General features: G+C 51.0%; 1 protein-coding gene across 4 annotated transcripts; it reads right to left on the bottom strand.

Moving 5' to 3' along the window:
* Positions 1-8104: 8104 nt before the first annotated feature.
* PCDH8 (protocadherin 8) lies at positions 8105-12440 on the bottom strand. 4 transcript variants are annotated; one of them, XM_057409688.1, is made up of 3 exons: positions 9933-12440; positions 9574-9784; positions 8105-9139 (listed from the first exon to the last, which is right to left on the bottom strand). In XM_057409688.1, the coding sequence occupies exons 1-3, from the start codon at positions 12345-12347 to the stop codon at positions 8766-8768; spliced, it is 3000 nt and encodes a 999-aa protein (XP_057265671.1). In that variant the 5' UTR covers positions 12348-12440; the 3' UTR covers positions 8105-8765. The 4 variants fall into 4 exon arrangements, with proteins under 4 accessions (XP_057265671.1, XP_057265672.1, XP_057265673.1 ...); XM_057409689.1 differs by having other exon boundaries at positions 9574-9781; XM_057409690.1 differs by having other exon boundaries at positions 10074-12440.
* Positions 12441-15623: the final 3183 nt, after the last annotated feature.

Below are 15623 nucleotides of genomic sequence, written 5' to 3'. Positions count from 1 at the left end.
CCAGGGTGGGAGATTTCCTGAACGTAAGAGTGAGATGGAGGTAGGGGATGCTGGTGGCTGTATACTGGGAATCCACAGTGGGTCCCTGCATGCCTGCCTCCAGCCCAGGCAACTCATTGCCTTGTATTTTCTAACTGCTCAGGGAAAGTGAACACTTGAGCTTTTCTCACCTGATTGCACAACTCTGCCTTGGCTTTACCCATCGCAGGAATTTTCGTCTTGGAGCACTTGAAGAGGAATATGCCTCCTGGCCCTTTTATTTCCACAGACAGGTGGAAACTTTCTCTGAGGAGGTGCAGGAGATGTTTTCCAGGGGCACAAATCCAGGGTAAGTCAGGTGGAGGTTGGGCATAGCTCCCAGCCAGGCTGATCATCCTTTCCTGCTCTTCCTTGCCCCTGGGGAGCCCCTGGCCTCTCCTGCCATGCCCTGCAGTCCTCTCACAAGCCCTCATGTCCCAGTCCCAGGCCCAGTCCTGGGTGAGAGCTGAAGGAGCCCACTCAGCTGGCATCCTTTTGGGGAATAATATCACCTTTGGTGAAGTTACACCAAGTGGTGATGGACACCCTCCCTGCGACGGCGTGCCCCCAGGACCATGCAGGAGTAATCAGCAACTGAACTGATTTAGAAATCAGCAGCTGAACCTTGTTGCAGTGGGTATAAAGCAGCTGCAGATTTCAGGGCTGAGCCTCCTATCCTGAACCAATACACAAGCTGGAATGCCCATGATAATAAGGAGCTGCGTTAACCAGAGTGCTTCTACATCTTACAAGACATCACGATTTTAGCTTAACCCTGTCCTACTCTGCTTTCATGGGGGAGGATGTTTGAGTCTCCTGAATCTGCTGCTTTCACTTATTACTGATGTTTCTGAAATCCTGGCCCCAGTTTTGGGCTGGACCCGCACCTCCATCTAGTGGCAGCCCTGTCTGAGTGGTACAGGGGTCCGTGTGGGATCTGGGGCTTTGTCCTCATCAGGAGCCACATCCATCCCTTGTCCCTAGCCAGGACATCTCAGGGGGCTAGTTTAAAAGAAAGCAAACTTCAACTGGAAGAAACCCTTTAGCAAGACCCCCCTGCCCTGGGGTATGCTGGATGGTGGTGGATAGGGTCGGGGTAATTGCTCTCGGGCACCAAACATACTTTGGATTAGTTGATGTGCTTTGATTAATTTGCTTATGAGCGCCTAATGACAAGGCGGGCTGCCAGGGCACAGCTCCGCTGCAGAGCTGGCACCAGCTGCAGGCTCCAGCGCAGCTACCGGCGGAGGCAGATTCCTTCACTATCTCATTTATCATCATTGCTTCCAGTCCAATTTCGTTCACGCCTCACATTTTTGATTGTCTGGGATTAAACATTACCAGAGGAAATAATACTAATAGCCTTTCACAGTGAAAAAACCCAGCTTCTAAGGCATTTGTTATGGAAGGGATTATAATAAATTAAATGCTTAAACTATCACTGCGCAAGCATTTTTGTCTTGGATCAAAATGTTTGCACTGTCTGTTTAAACATTTAATTTATTATAATGAGAAATATCATTGTAAAAATAAGCATGTTAATTAAACCTGAGTTTTGCAAATGTGAGTCATCCCATGTGGACACAGTATAATGAATATAGACAGGTAGAGTCTGCATGCCCTTTTTTTTCTCATTAAGAAAATTAACATTTACATCTTTAAACCCTGCAGCTATTAGTTATTTTTAATGAACTGTGTTGCCATCTGAAAGTTAAGCTCTTATATGATGCAATCAGATACTGCTAGGTCAGGGAAGAACTTTGCTAATTAAGTTGCAGAGAAGTTCTTTGCCACGGATAATTGATTAAAGTTGTTACATGGTTAATCAGTTTACGCAGTTAAATAAATAAAAATAACTAACTGCTAAGAAAACCCAGCTCACGTCAGGGTGGTGAAATGCAGCAGAATCCTGGCCCTCTCAGGACCCAAAGGAGCCATGAATTTGGAAGCAACAGACGGAACCTCTTTGTTACCGTCTGACAGGGGAGTGTGGGACCATGGGGACCTTTACAAAGGCAATTTGGACAGTGATGGTTTGCTGCTGGTGTGGGTGTGAGAAGATGGAGGAAAGATGCTCTTTCCTTTTCAAGGAAAGTAATTGGAAACAATTTTTCTGCCTTTTCATGCCACAGGTCTCTGGTGCATCCATCTGGTCATGTCCTGAATTCATCATAGGTGCCAGGTTGTATACTGATACGTAAACAAAAAGCACTTGGATTTACTCCCAGCTTTCTCGTATATGTGTTGTGGGGCCTTGGACGTGTTCTTTTACCTCCTGGGCATTCATAAAATCCAATGAGTTACAGCCCTGCAAACAGCAGAGGTAGTGTTACTCTGGTTTAATTAACATCCTGCCAAGCTGCGTGTTCGGAAGTATCTCAGATCTCTTGTTATCGTGCATTACTCAGACAGGCTGCCAGCCCTGGCTGAATCCCATTTTTGAAGTGGTCGAGCTCCCGAGGAAGGGAGGAGGAACATCTTTGGTACAGCAGTGAAATTAAACTCTGGAAAAGGAGGAGATGGGATACCCCCACTCAAGGGCCACACTCCAAGTGGTCCCACATGCAGAGATTTAGGCAGTAGAAGATTTGCAGGCAAAACCAATGTTAAGATCTTGATCTGTGGAGGTGCCTCCTCATACTGTTCTCTAGCTAGCTGTCCACTGACCCTGCTCCTAGCATCTGCTGTAGGATTTTTGGAAGGTCAGGATTCTTCAATTTCCTCCAAATCAAATAGACTGTTTTAAAAGAAAAGAGAGCATGAACTAAGCTGAGGATCCTCTGTACATGATAAAATTGGTTATTTTGCTGGAGGTCGTCCTTCAAAACCATTGTGTGTTTGCATCCTCTCGAAAGCTTAGTCCCATGTCATGTGGGTCTATCTCCCCCGACGCCCACACTCCCTGCTTTGTCTTCCTCTCACTGTGAATGGGAGGGAGAAGAGTTTTTCAAGTGAAGGGAGGAAGCTGTTGCCCTTTCTTCTTCTGTTTGTGTCTCTCTGTCACTCTGATGGAGTTTTACAGAGTTGTCCGTCATCGTGGCCTCCGCTGGCCTCCTGCAAAACTCCCCTCTTCCTGCAGGAGCAAATTCAAGTTACCCCTGAGCCATTTTGCTTTAACAATAAGGAGTATTTCTACACAGAGCATGAGCCTGTGGGGAAAAGGCTTGGAAGAGAGACCTGCCTTCAAATCTGCAAGATGGAGTTGCCACAGAAATGTCTGCATCCTTAAACAGCATTTGACTATAGCAGCAGACAGGGCTGTTTCCCTGCCTCAAGTGTGGGGCTGGTAAGTCCTCCTTACTCAAAAAATACCGTCAGGACACAGCAGCCAGCTCTGCCTACCTCAGCAGGAGCAGACAGGCAACCTGAAATGGGTGTTCATGCCTGAGACCCTGAGGATTCCAATGCCCACTCAAAAATAATTAACAGTTACCAACTGAACGAGCCCACTGGCTTCTCACATCCAGGCTAAATCACTGCTTTTCTCAATTTGCTGGCCATCTGCTCCTTTTCCAGTTCACCTCCCAGGATTTTAATCCTCCCCATGCACTGCAGCACAGGGGGAGACCACAGAAGCCAGTCCCCCTCCTAATCCCTGCATCCCTCCCTGGCTGTGCCTGGGTCCCTGGCTCCTTGTGAACTCTCCCAACGTGATTAATGTTGGATGGGAAGCATTCCCCAGGAGCACTGATTGTGATCGGGATCCCACTGCCATGGGCAACATGGGCATGAATGCAAAACCAGCTTTCTTCATCCATTGGGAAGGATGGGCAAGTGGAGGGATCCTTATCACTGCTTAAGGAGAGAGAATTCCAACTCCAGGGAGCTTCTCCAAAGCATCCTCTTAAATAAAGAAGGTTTGAAGACCTTGGCATATATGGTGGCAAGTAACATTTACATCTCCCCAGTTGCTAGTCCAGCCTAAATTTGGGGTTTTGTGCCATTTGAGAAGTGAGCAGGCATTATCACGAGTGATGCCAAGCCTTCAAATCATCCAAAAAGCATTATGGTCCTCCTTGGCTAACCCTGAAATTGCATAGAAGCCTTCAGAGGTGTTACATAGACACCGAACTACTTGTTGCCTGCTGTCCAAATGCACAGTCCTGCCTTCTTCCAAGGCCCTGGGGGCCTTCTCCCTCTTTGCCTCCTTCCTGATAGTGTCTGACATCCACCTGACCCCTGATTGAGCTAAACCTGTGGAATCCCTCCTGGTTTTGGTACTTTCATACACCTGCCCATGGGCAGGTGACTTTCCTGGGTGCTGGTGGCAAAGGAGTCATGAAATAATGATGATTATTTCCTCCCGATCCTGGAGGTTACAGCCATATCCACTTACAGGCATGAGTGCTGGTGCCTCATTTCACTAGGAGTCCTGCATCTAGAGCATGCACAGCAGAAACCAGAATCAGGCACCTCACAGTGGTGTTTGACAATATCGCACGTCGTTAAACACAAAACATCCTTGAAGGCATTCAAGAGGCATGGGAAAGAAGAGCAGGTCAGTGGGAATTTTGACTTCACGTTTTTGGCTGAAGTGCCACAGAAGGCATCTCTGGGATCTTGTTTCCTTGGTGTGTGTAGGGGATTGACCTTGGTCAGCAGTCAGACTGCTGACTCACCTAGCTGCTCACTCACTTCCCCTCCTCAACAGGACAGCAGGAGAAAATCAGATGAAAAAGCTCATGGACTGAGATATTGGTACAGAGAGATCACTTACCTATTACTGTCACAGGCAAAGCAGGCTATATTTGGGGAAAATTAATTCAATTTATTGACAATTAAAGCAGATTTGGATGTCTGCCCAAGGTCTCCAGGGTGGTGGTTGTAAGACCACAGTCCTAGAACATCTCTGGGCCACTCAGGAGAAAAGGCATTTCATGGATCTGCTGCTGTAGCATCACTCCTGTGTGTCCTGGGAATTGCAGTTACATCCTGATGGGTGTGCAGGTGCACCTGGAAGAGTCTGGGAATTACCCACTTCTGTACTTCTGCTGTTTTAGCTCTCTGCCTTGATGCCAAAGAGGCTGGACACCAGCACCTGGTTGTGAGTAAAACACCCTGGCTCGATGCTAGTGATGCTACTAGGTATCTCTCAGCTTCATCTAACCTACTTTGGTCACAGCTCCCTCCTTTTTACCACACTGACAGTATGCTCAGATCAGATGGTCTTATGGCAATTGCTATGAGCAAACTACCTGGCAGGTTTTGAAAACATACGGGGTGAAATTTGTTGCACTAGATGTTGGATATCCACAGTGCAAACACCTACTGCCAATGCAGGCGGCATGTAGGGAGAGATGGCGAATGTCTCAGTACAATACACCAGACCTATTTCAGCTGGCTGGTTCAGAAGGAAATTATTGCTGTGCTAAAAGTGCCTGTTCCTTTTCTCTGTCTGCTAAGGGAGCCAAGACTGCTTTGCTCCATCATAGGTGACTACCAGAGACTTCTGCAGGAGCAGGCTCAAGGTTGGTGTTAGGGATTTTGTGATCTCCAGCTGATGTAGGTAGTTTGGGCCATGGAATTAATGCTGGCTCACTGAAAGAGTGCTGCCTCCTGCTCTGTGTCTCTGTGACTCCACCTCCTCACCTCTGCCCCCTGAGCCAGGGAAGGGCAGGCAGGAGAGAGCAGCTTTCTGTGATGGAGAGCTTCTGTGCCTCACACTCACCCACCACATGCAACACAGGGCTGATGCCACACCATGCTCGGTAAATAAGTGGAATGTAATTGATAGGTCTGCATTAATTTATGAAGTATTTTAGCAAAAAGATCAGTTATGTTTATTAAAAACTCAAAGAAAAAAATCTAAGGCATACACAGTGCAATAGCATCAATGGAACAAAAGTTTTACTTAAGGGGATCTGCCGAGGAGCTATGCCTTGGGCTCCCCCTCCACTCATCTGCACTTTGAATGATGTGTGCTCTTATCTGATGGAGCTTGGGGATTTCCCCCACCTAATTGTAGGCATCTAAAATTAAAGGGGCTGCTGCCCCTTGCCCTTACAGGGAAAGGGGAGATCAGGATGCACCTAAGCTGTTCCATTGCATGTTTCCAATCTAAGATGAGAAGGTCTCAGATGAGGTACAGACTAACCACTAAATTTCCACTAATCAGAGAGTCCCTGCAAAGTGCCAGGCTCTGATTTAAGTGCTGCATAGATGAATTCCACGTGTTCCTGGCAGCACATAGGACCAAAAGAGAGAAATTCTGTCCCCAGTGAGACTGTAGCTGCTTGCTGCTGAAAGCTGCTTTGGGAAAAGGAACAGGAGACTTTATTTCTTCACCCCTTTAGAGACTGCCTCATATTGGGATGGCCTGAATACCTGGTTAGGCAGCGAGAAGCATCAACCCATCCATAGAAGCTCACAGGCTCTGCTGCAGACAGCAATATAAATTTGGCATCTCAACCCAATGCAGTGAACCCCTCCTGCCAGACTCCCCTAGGAGAGCCTGAGGACCTGCTGTGGAGGTGTTGCAGTATGTAACCCAGGCTTTTGAAGTAGATGAGGAATAAGCAGCTCATCAGGCTGCCCTGCTTTTTGATGGAGAGCCTTTCCCTTCCTGCATTCAGTGTTATGACTAATTACTTCACATGCAGGCTTGCTGCTCTGCATCACTGAGGATTAGCCGGCAGGGAGGCTCCCAGCCTTCCTTCTCAGCACTCACCCTTCAGCCACAACTTCAGCTCTATATTTAACCAAGACGACCCTCTTAGTTCATTAGATGCATCATTTTTTTTTACTACTGGGTCTAGATGAACGCTAGAAAAGCTCACCTATTTTTCTGACCATAAAAGCTTCCCAGCTGAGTCTTGCATAAGCCTGATTTCAATTCCCTTCAAGTAGGAAAGCTCTCTGAAGCTCTCTGCCCACCACAAATCTTCATGAAATGGCTTTTATGAAGACCCTGTTAAAACTCAGACCGTGTCTGTCTAAAAAATTGGTCAGGCTCTGCCATTCTTGCAACGTGGGCAGGAGAAAGCTGGGAGCTGGGGAGCAAAGGGAATTTCTGTTGGTTAAAGGACATACAGGTGAGATAGTGTTTTCTACCTACATTTTGAGACACAGTCTAATAGGGCCTTGTTTATGTCTAAGGCATCTTTATACTTCCTTTGTGAGTCATCTTCTATATACATACCATACTAATTAGACATATAAATGAAGAGTTAATGATAAAAACCCCAAAAGCTTTGCCATGTACAAATTTCTGGACTATTGATTTGTTCAGAATGCGAAACTGTATCTCCAAGTGAGGAGCAGTTTTTCCTTTTGGAAAAGTTCAAACTACCATTAAAGCTTCCACAGAAGTGTTATCTGTGGTATAAGCATGTTTTTTGAACGCAGGAAGAAACTCACTGAAGCTTATGCTTCAGTTTGTTTCATCAAATGCTACTCTGTAACTGATTTCAGCATACCGATTAGAGATCTGCTTTTAGCCTGAAACATTGAGGGCAGGGAATTTCAAAGCTCTGAGTGATTTATTTTTCAGGACTGTCATTTCTGGGATGGGACAAAATACGTTTCACAGGATCTCAGCATAATCAACATCTCTTCTTTCTGGTTTATGCACAAATATAACCTTATCCTTCCTTTTGAAGTATATATATGTATGTACACAAGTGCAAGTCCTTTAGTAAGGCTGCCTTAACAAGGATAAATATCTAAGCACATACCTGTGCAGCCTAACTCAAATCAACACCTCAGCCAGATCAGAAAGCAATGCGCTCGAGTGGCTGCTGATGCAAAGGTATTTGCACAGCACAAGCACTGCAGCTGATGGATGTAGCTTCCCTTGCTTCCCTAGAATTACCTTGCTTCCCACCAGTGAAGGATCAAGCTGGAAGAGCTCAGACCAGGTAGTAAAAAGCAAAGGCCAGCTCTGTCACATTGACCTTGCCCCAGCCTGCAACCCATCATTAAAACCCCTAGAGCTAAACCTGCAGTGAGGTATTGCTGGAGATGAAGGATGGGTGAGACTAAAAGTAGCATCGTTCACGCTCCTCCCCACTGCATTTCTCCGTGCAAAATGCTTTTGTTGACCTGCAAACATCTCTATGACCTGAAGCATGGCATCCGTGAACACACATCCTCTGACACATCACAAAACCTTTATTAGTGTTCATCAGTGACACAGATTACAGGAACCAAAGGCAATTAAATAACATTTAACTTCACCACAGACTCAAGAAATACAAGTCACATTTGGCAAGGCAAACTTCTCAGTACACTGGGTTGCTTAAGTTATTATTATACAGAGAAAGAGGAATTTCCCTTACAAGGTTCTACGTATTCAGGATATTATTATTAATTACTATTGTGTCTTTCAGACAGTTCCTTTGGCAAGAATTCCCATTTTTTAAGCTTTTATTATATAAAAATATAACCAATTTTCATTATGTACAAACATTACATTACACAATGTACAGGTTAAAAACACTACAAAAAAATGGCAGGCCATGGGTGAACCAAAAGAGGAAAAAACAACCCCTCAATGTAGAAAACATGAAAAAAAAATTAAATACTGCACATTTCATAAAAATTACATTAACTACAAACAATTCTTTTTTGTTTGCAAATATCAAACAGTACTGATGTGATTGGAAATCTTTCCCAACAACTTCATCTTTAAGGCACATCTTGCATATTTACACGTTCACCAGATACGGTCAATAACTTAAAGGCTCTCAGGAGTGACCTAGTCATGTGCGCGCAGGGACGTTGTGTACTCAGGTGGGGAGCGTGTTGGGCTACACCTTCTCAGCTGTGTCCGTCTGGGGACCCAGGTATCTAGTGGAAGGGGCTGGGTAGAGGGGCACCCCAATCTCCTGCAGGTCGGGGAGCCGTGCAGGGCGCGGTGGGGAGAGCAGCGTGATCGTCCGGTCAAAGTCCCTGTGCAGCACTTTCTCATAGACACTCTGTAGCCCCACTGTTTTGGGCAGCTGGGCATGGTAAAAGTTGTCCCTGCGCAGGGGATCCCTGGGCAGGGACGTGCTCTTGCAGAAGGTGGAGAGGGGAGCTGAGGGATGGGGAGAGGGGTGCGGGTTAGCTCGGCTGCAGGAGGGGCTCCAGCAGCGGTCTGAGTGGCCCAGGATCTTGCACTCGGCTGTGCATGCCCACAGACCTAGAGAGAAAGAGAGAGAGGAGAAACCTGTCATTATTGCAGGAATAAATCCACATCACCAGTAATCCTCAGAGCTATCAGTCATGGGATGATACAGTGCACTGATGGTGGGAGTCAGGAGTGATGCTCTATGGCACCACAAATCACCCTTGGGAAGGTCACGTCTTTTTGCTAGGGACACTCCTCACAATCCTAACTTTAAGGGAAGCTTTTTGGGGAGGAAAAAAACTCCAATCCCACAGTACTTTCAGCATCTGCTAATTTGTGCTGGGCACTCAGTGTGGAGAGGAACCAGCATCACATCAAAAGGCAGTTTGAGGCACTCAGAGTCAGATTTCCCCCTCCAGGTGCCCTGCCTAATCACTGTGCCCCAGGGATGGGTCCCTCTGTCCACCTCCCTGTCTGCCTGTCCATCTGAGGGGCTGAGCCCTTACCATTCTGCATGTGCGTGATGAGATCTTTCTTCAGGGCATCTCCGCTGATATCCGAGTCACTGTCATTGAAATCGCTGTCGCCTTTGCCACTGTCTTTGCCACTGAACTTCTCTGCCTCTCTGCCGGAGATGGTGTTGAATGAGTGCCCCTTCCAAATGGCTACGGGGGGAGCAGGCTCCTTGCCATAGCTTGGAGTGGCAGTGAAACCCTGCTGAGGTGAAAGGATCAAAGGAGACAGGAGAGGAGAGAGGGAAGTGGTGAAGGGTAAATCAATATCGGAGCTGCACCTCTGTGATTCACATCCTCCAAGACACCACTCCCACCCCTTTCAGCTCCCTTTCCCTGAGATGGGACCTTACCTCCCCGCTTGGTCCTCTCAGCCTCTTCTGACCCTCATACAGGCAAGTGCTGTCGCTGCTGCTCTCAGCAGTAGAGGTGTCTTCAGCAGCTGGAGAAGGGTCAGGGCTGGTGAAAGAGGTTTTGCTGGGAAAGGTTCGTACCTCAAACACATTCCCCCTCTGGCTGCCCTCCTCCTGCTGGCCCTTCTCCAGGTGGGAGATGTCTATCTGGTCCTTCAGGGATGAGTTGTTTTTGATCTCGTTCCCCTTCTTGCGCCTGTTGCAAGTGGTAGCAATGGTGATGATAGCCACCAGCAGGAGGGTGCAGCTGCCTGCCAGGACAATGATCACAATCAGAGGGATGTCCCACTGCAAAGCCCTTCCTTCCCAGGAGCCAGGCTTGGCTATCTCCTGCATACTGGAAGGAGCAGTGGCAGTCACCAGGAAGCTGACTGTGGCTGTTGTGGCCAGGGGGGGGTTGCCATTGTCTGTCACGGTGAGAATGACCTTGAACAGCTGCCCCAGCTCTTCAGAGAGGTCACCCCTCAGCACGATGTCCCCAGTGCTTGGGTTGATGGTGAAGAGGTCCTGCTGAGGCTCTTCCAGGAAGGCGAAGGTGAGCTCAGCATTGGCCCCATCATCTGCATCTCGAGCTTTGATCTGGGCCACCAGGGAGTCACGAGAGGTCTTGCTGGACACTCCAATTTCTGCTGTCCCATTGGTGAGCACTGGGTGGATGATGACAGGAGGGTTGTCATTCTGGTCCACCATCCTCACTTTGACAAGGGTGCTGCTGGACAGCTGTGGGGAGCCACCATCAGTGGCCTGGATTCTCAGGTCCAACTGCTTGAGGATTTCATAGTTGAATGTCCTGAGAGCATAGATGGCCCCGGTGGCGGGATCCACAGAGACATAGGTGGAGATGGGTGCCCCCATGACCTGTGTCTCCAGGAGTCGGTAGGTGACCTTACCATTGTGGCCAAGATCGGGGTCACGGGCCACCACGGTGGTGATGTAGGCACCTGGCGGGTTGTTCTCTGGCATGGCCACCTCGTAGAGGGGCTTGGCAAAGAGCGGTGCGTTGTCATTCTCATCGCTCACCCGCACCGTGTACTGGCGGACGGTCTTGAAGGGTGGGGAGCCCAGGTCCTCGGCCACCACAGTGAGGTTATACTCAGGGATGCGCTCGCGGTCCAGCGCTGCTGTGGTGACAATCATGTAGCTGTCCTCGTAGGCTCGCTGCAGGGCAAAGTGGTCATGCCCACGGAGGCTGCAGCGCACCTGCCCATTGGCACCTGAGTCACGGTCTGAGGCGCTGACGAGGGCCACAAAGCTCTCACTGGCTGCCGCTTCGCTCACATAGGCCACACCAGTGGCACTGGCGGCCCCACGGAGGGCGCTGATGCTGATGCGTGGTGCGTTGTCATTGACATCAGTGAGGCGCACGACGACGGTGCAGGTGGCGGCACGAGGGCTGGTGCCACGGTCCTGGGCTCGCACGTCCAGCTCGTAGGTGCGGGTGCGCTCATAGTCCACAGCGGCCTCCAGGGTGAGGCGACCTGAGCGTGGGTCGAGGCGGAAGAGCCGCCGCGCCTCGGGGGGCACCTGGCTGCTAAAGGCATAGATCACCTCGCCATTGGGGCCCTCATCAGGGTCGACGGCATCCAGATCGAGCAGCAGGGAGCCGGGCGGTGCGTCTTCAGGCAGCTCAACTGTGACCGAGCTCTGGGCAAAGGTGGGGCTGTTGTCATTGGCATCGAGGACACGGACATGCACAGTGGCCGTGCCTGAGCGTGCCGGACTGCCACCATCCTTGGCCACCAGCTCCAGCGTGTAGGATGGCTGGCGCTCACGGTCCAACTCCTGGAGCAGCACCAGGTCAGCACAGCGTGCCCCATCTGCCCGTGTCTGTGCCTCCACTCCAAAGTGGCTGTTGAGGGAGACTTGGAAGCTTTGGATGGAGTTGGAGCCCACATCCTCATCCACAGCCACCTCCAGAGGGAGGCGAGTGCCAGGTGCGGCGCTCTCCGACACCTCCAGTGTCATCTGGGCACGGGGGAAGCGCGGTGCATTGTCGTTGATGTCACGCACCTCCAGCTCCACGTGCACTAGGCGGTAGCGCTCCCGCCAGCAGCTCACTACATCGAAGGCGAGGACGCACTGGGGGGCCTGCCCACACAGCTGCTCCCGGTCCAGCCCCCCTTCACCGATGCTCAGCTGCCCGTCCTCCTCCCGCACCCGCACCAGCGAGCTGTTGCTGAACTGCCGCATCAGTCGGAAGCTCATCTCCCCTGGCGCCTTCACCGACATCTCGTCGGCCAGTGTGCCGATCACCGTGCCCGGCGCGCCCTCCTCGTCGGTGCGGTACCTCACCGTCTTGCCGCGGGACAGGGCCAGCAGGCAGGCCGCGGCCAGCAGCCGCAGCGAGCTTCTCATGGCTCAGCCCGACGGGGCGGTCCGGGGTGGCCGTGCGGATGTTTGTGCGTGTTGGGGAGAGATGCGAGGTACCACGCCCGGCTCCGCGCTCCTTCCACCGCCGTCTGCATCTTTACGCGCCTCCGCGCCGCCTTTCATAGACGGCGGTATGCAAATGAACGAGCGGCCTAGCCAATGGGAGGCGGCGGTTCCCGAGACGGGGCGGCTCCCGCGTCCGGCGCGAGCGGCCGCTGGGTGCGGGCGCGGGGCTCTGCCCTTTGTCTTCATCAGTTCTGCGGGGTTTGGGGCTTTTCCCCCTTTATCCCTCCCCCCCCCCCCTTATCCTTTTTTTCCCCTTTATTTCTTTTATTTTTCCTATTCTTCTCTTCCCCTGCCTCCCGTCTTCTCTCCCTCTCGGGATGCGCGGCAGCGGAGCTGGCGCAGCGCGGAGCATAACGCGCGGCGGGGTTTGTTAATCGTGCCGCAGGTCGAACAGGTGCCGTGGCTTGTCGCCCCGTGTCGTGACATGCCGCCCTGTGGCGTGGCATGTCGCCCCGTGGCGTGTCGCGGCTTGTCGGTGCATGTCGCGGCGTGTCGCGCGGTGGTTGCGCGGATTAGCGGGTTTTTGAGGACGGGGAGGAGGGTCCCGGCATTCATCTGCGCGGCCGGAGTGGTGTGTTCCTCACGTGAGAGCCTGTGATCAGCGGCGTTAAGTCGCCTTTCAGGAGGTGTCCCTGCATGCTTTAGTATGCGTGTCACCGCCCGGGTTTCTTAAGCCTGGGGCACTAGCAGGCGAGGAGGGGGAAAAAAAAAAAAAAGAGAAAAGAAGAAGGAAAAAAAGAAGGGAAAAAAAAAGTTCCAAATAGGATTTAGCATAAGCTTGAGGAGATTTGGAAAGGTTTCAAAGATCAGGCTGTATCAAAGGCTTATGAAGCCCTCGTTAGCTGAAGAAATATAATAGCATGGCAGGCTATCCCATTCGAGGGACCAATGTCTGTATTATTTCACTATGACAGGCTAAAGGGAGAGAAAGTTGAACAGTTTCCACAGAGGAGTTGGACTAAGTTGAATATAATGAGCAAACGCCACATGTATCCATTATGTCCCTCTATTCATTCCCAATCACTGCCATAACTCTTTGACTAAACGATGATGAGCGCTGAATTACACACAATGCCCTGCTCATATTAAAATACATTTAAGACCTATCCCTCCTGGTGCCCTGTTACGCCTATTCACAGGATTTTCCTTTTGTCCTAATAGGGCCTCTCTGGGAAGCAACACCAGTCTCGTTCCAGAATAACAAAATAACAGCATGAGACTGAAACCTGGCACGAACCGGGGGAACGAAACCATCTGCCCCGCGAGGCACCGGGGCCCCGCGCGGAGCCCCGAGTCCCGAGCAGCCTCTCGGTGCCTTTGCAGCCATGGCCAGGATGCTCGGTGGGGTTGGAGGCTGGGGCTCCTCAGGGGCAGGTGGGTCCCCGGTAAACTGTGTGACCTTCATTCCCTCATTCCCTCTTCTTTTTCTTCCTTTCCCTTCTTCCATTTTTAGTTCCCTTTCCTTCTTCCTTGCCTCCTTCCCTCTTTTTCTTCCGCCTTTCCCTTCTTCCCTCTTCCTTTTCTTCCTTTCATCCTGGCTTCCCACTCCCTTGTTCATCTTTCCTTTCCCTCTTTCATCTCACTTTTTTCCTTCCTTCCTTCCTTCCTTCCTTCCTTCCTTCCTTCCTTCCTTCCTTCCTTCCTTCCTTCCTTCCTTCCTTCCTTCCTTCCTTCCTTCCTTCCTTCCTTCCTTCCTTCCTTCCTTCCTTCCTTCCTTCCTTCCTTCCTTCCTTCCTTCCTTCCTTCCTTCCTTCCTTCCTTCCTTCCTTCCTTCCTTCCTTCCTTCCTTCCTTCCTTCCTTCCTTCCTTCCTTCCTTCCTTCCTTCCTTCCTTCCTTCCTTCCTTCCTTCCTTCCTTCCCGCCCTCTCTTCCCTCCCTTTCTTCCCTTCCTCTTCCCTTCCTCTTCCCTTCCTCTTCCCTTCCTCTTCCCTTCCTCCTCCCTTCTTCCTCTCTTCCTTCCTTTTTTCTTTTCCCTCTTTCTTTGCCTGTTAAAGAAAGAAGGGGACACAAAGCAGGGGACACAAATGGGACGCGGTTCGTTCCCCCCTTGCCCCGGTTTCCTCTGGACACCCGCTCCTCCGCGAACCCAAAGCGATGTGGCATTAGCGGCATAAGCAACCCAGGGGCTGCGCGGGCGCTGCGCGGGGCTGCGCGGGCTCTGCGCGGGGCTCCGCGGGCTCTGCTCTGGGCGGCACGCGCGGGGGGGGGTGGTGTGTGGGATGGGGTGTTGTATGTGCGGCGGGGTGCCCGCAGCTCCGGCTTATGGAAATGGGATTTAAATGAGGCCTCGGCTCTGGCTGCGGGGCCGGGGATCCGCTCTGCCGCCAACTAAAGCCCCCCAAGCTCCTGCTTTCCATACGAAAAGCCTCCGCGCGGCTCCTTCCTCCCGCCCGCCGGAGCTCCGCAGGCGCCTGTCCAGCGGGGCGGGGGGGGGGGGGGGGGGGGGTGGGGTGGGAGGGGTGGAGGGGGGGGGGGGTGCAGCGCCCGGGCCAGGCCGGGCCCCTTTTGGTCACCCTGGGTCCCCCTGAGACCTCTTGGCCCGAGATCAGGACCGGGCTGAGGTCCGGGGACCAGGTTGGGCTGCGTGCCTGGGGACGGGTCCAGCGGCCGGTAGCGGGCAGCGGGCAGCAGGGCGGCCCCTCGTGTGTAACAGGATTATCTTTGCCATTTCAAGTTCCATACAGCATGTAATTTATTTTTAATTAGGATTAGATCGAGCAGGGAAGGATACCAGACCTCACCCCCCTCCTTTGCCCCTCCCCACAAAGACATGGCTATTCCACAAGGAGCTCTTATTCTTTATTAAAAGAAATAATTACTCAATCAATCAATAAAGAAGAGCTTATATTTGCCTCCCATGCATTTTGAAGGAAAGAAGGGTGAAAAGGGCTGTATTTTCAATGTGTGCTCAAGTATTTGGATCAGAAGAGGCTTGGAAATCCTTCTTTCCCAGCCACCCAGTCCCCGTCTCATGCACCTTCTATCCAAACCCGTTCTTAAGAGGGCCCCAGTGGGGTCTTGCTCCTCTTGCCTTTTTATTTTAGAGGGCAAATGCACTTTCTCTGTGCCTGGGTTCTTGTTTCACAGTCATGACTTTGATTTTAAAAAATATCTGTTATCAGTCTCTCTGCTGGAGCAAAGCCTTCTCCCCAGTAGTTTGGGTGAAGTCCATTACAGAAATGTTCTGAAAGGCTA

Source organism: Pezoporus wallicus, unplaced genomic scaffold (genome assembly GCF_028554395.1).
Source record: "Pezoporus wallicus isolate ANWC-B61680 ecotype Strahan unplaced genomic scaffold, APGP_CSIRO_Pwel_v1 contig_2543, whole genome shotgun sequence".
Classification (NCBI taxonomy): Eukaryota; Metazoa; Chordata; class Aves; order Psittaciformes; family Psittacidae; genus Pezoporus; species Pezoporus wallicus.
This window is presented reverse-complemented; position numbering and strand designations above follow the sequence as displayed.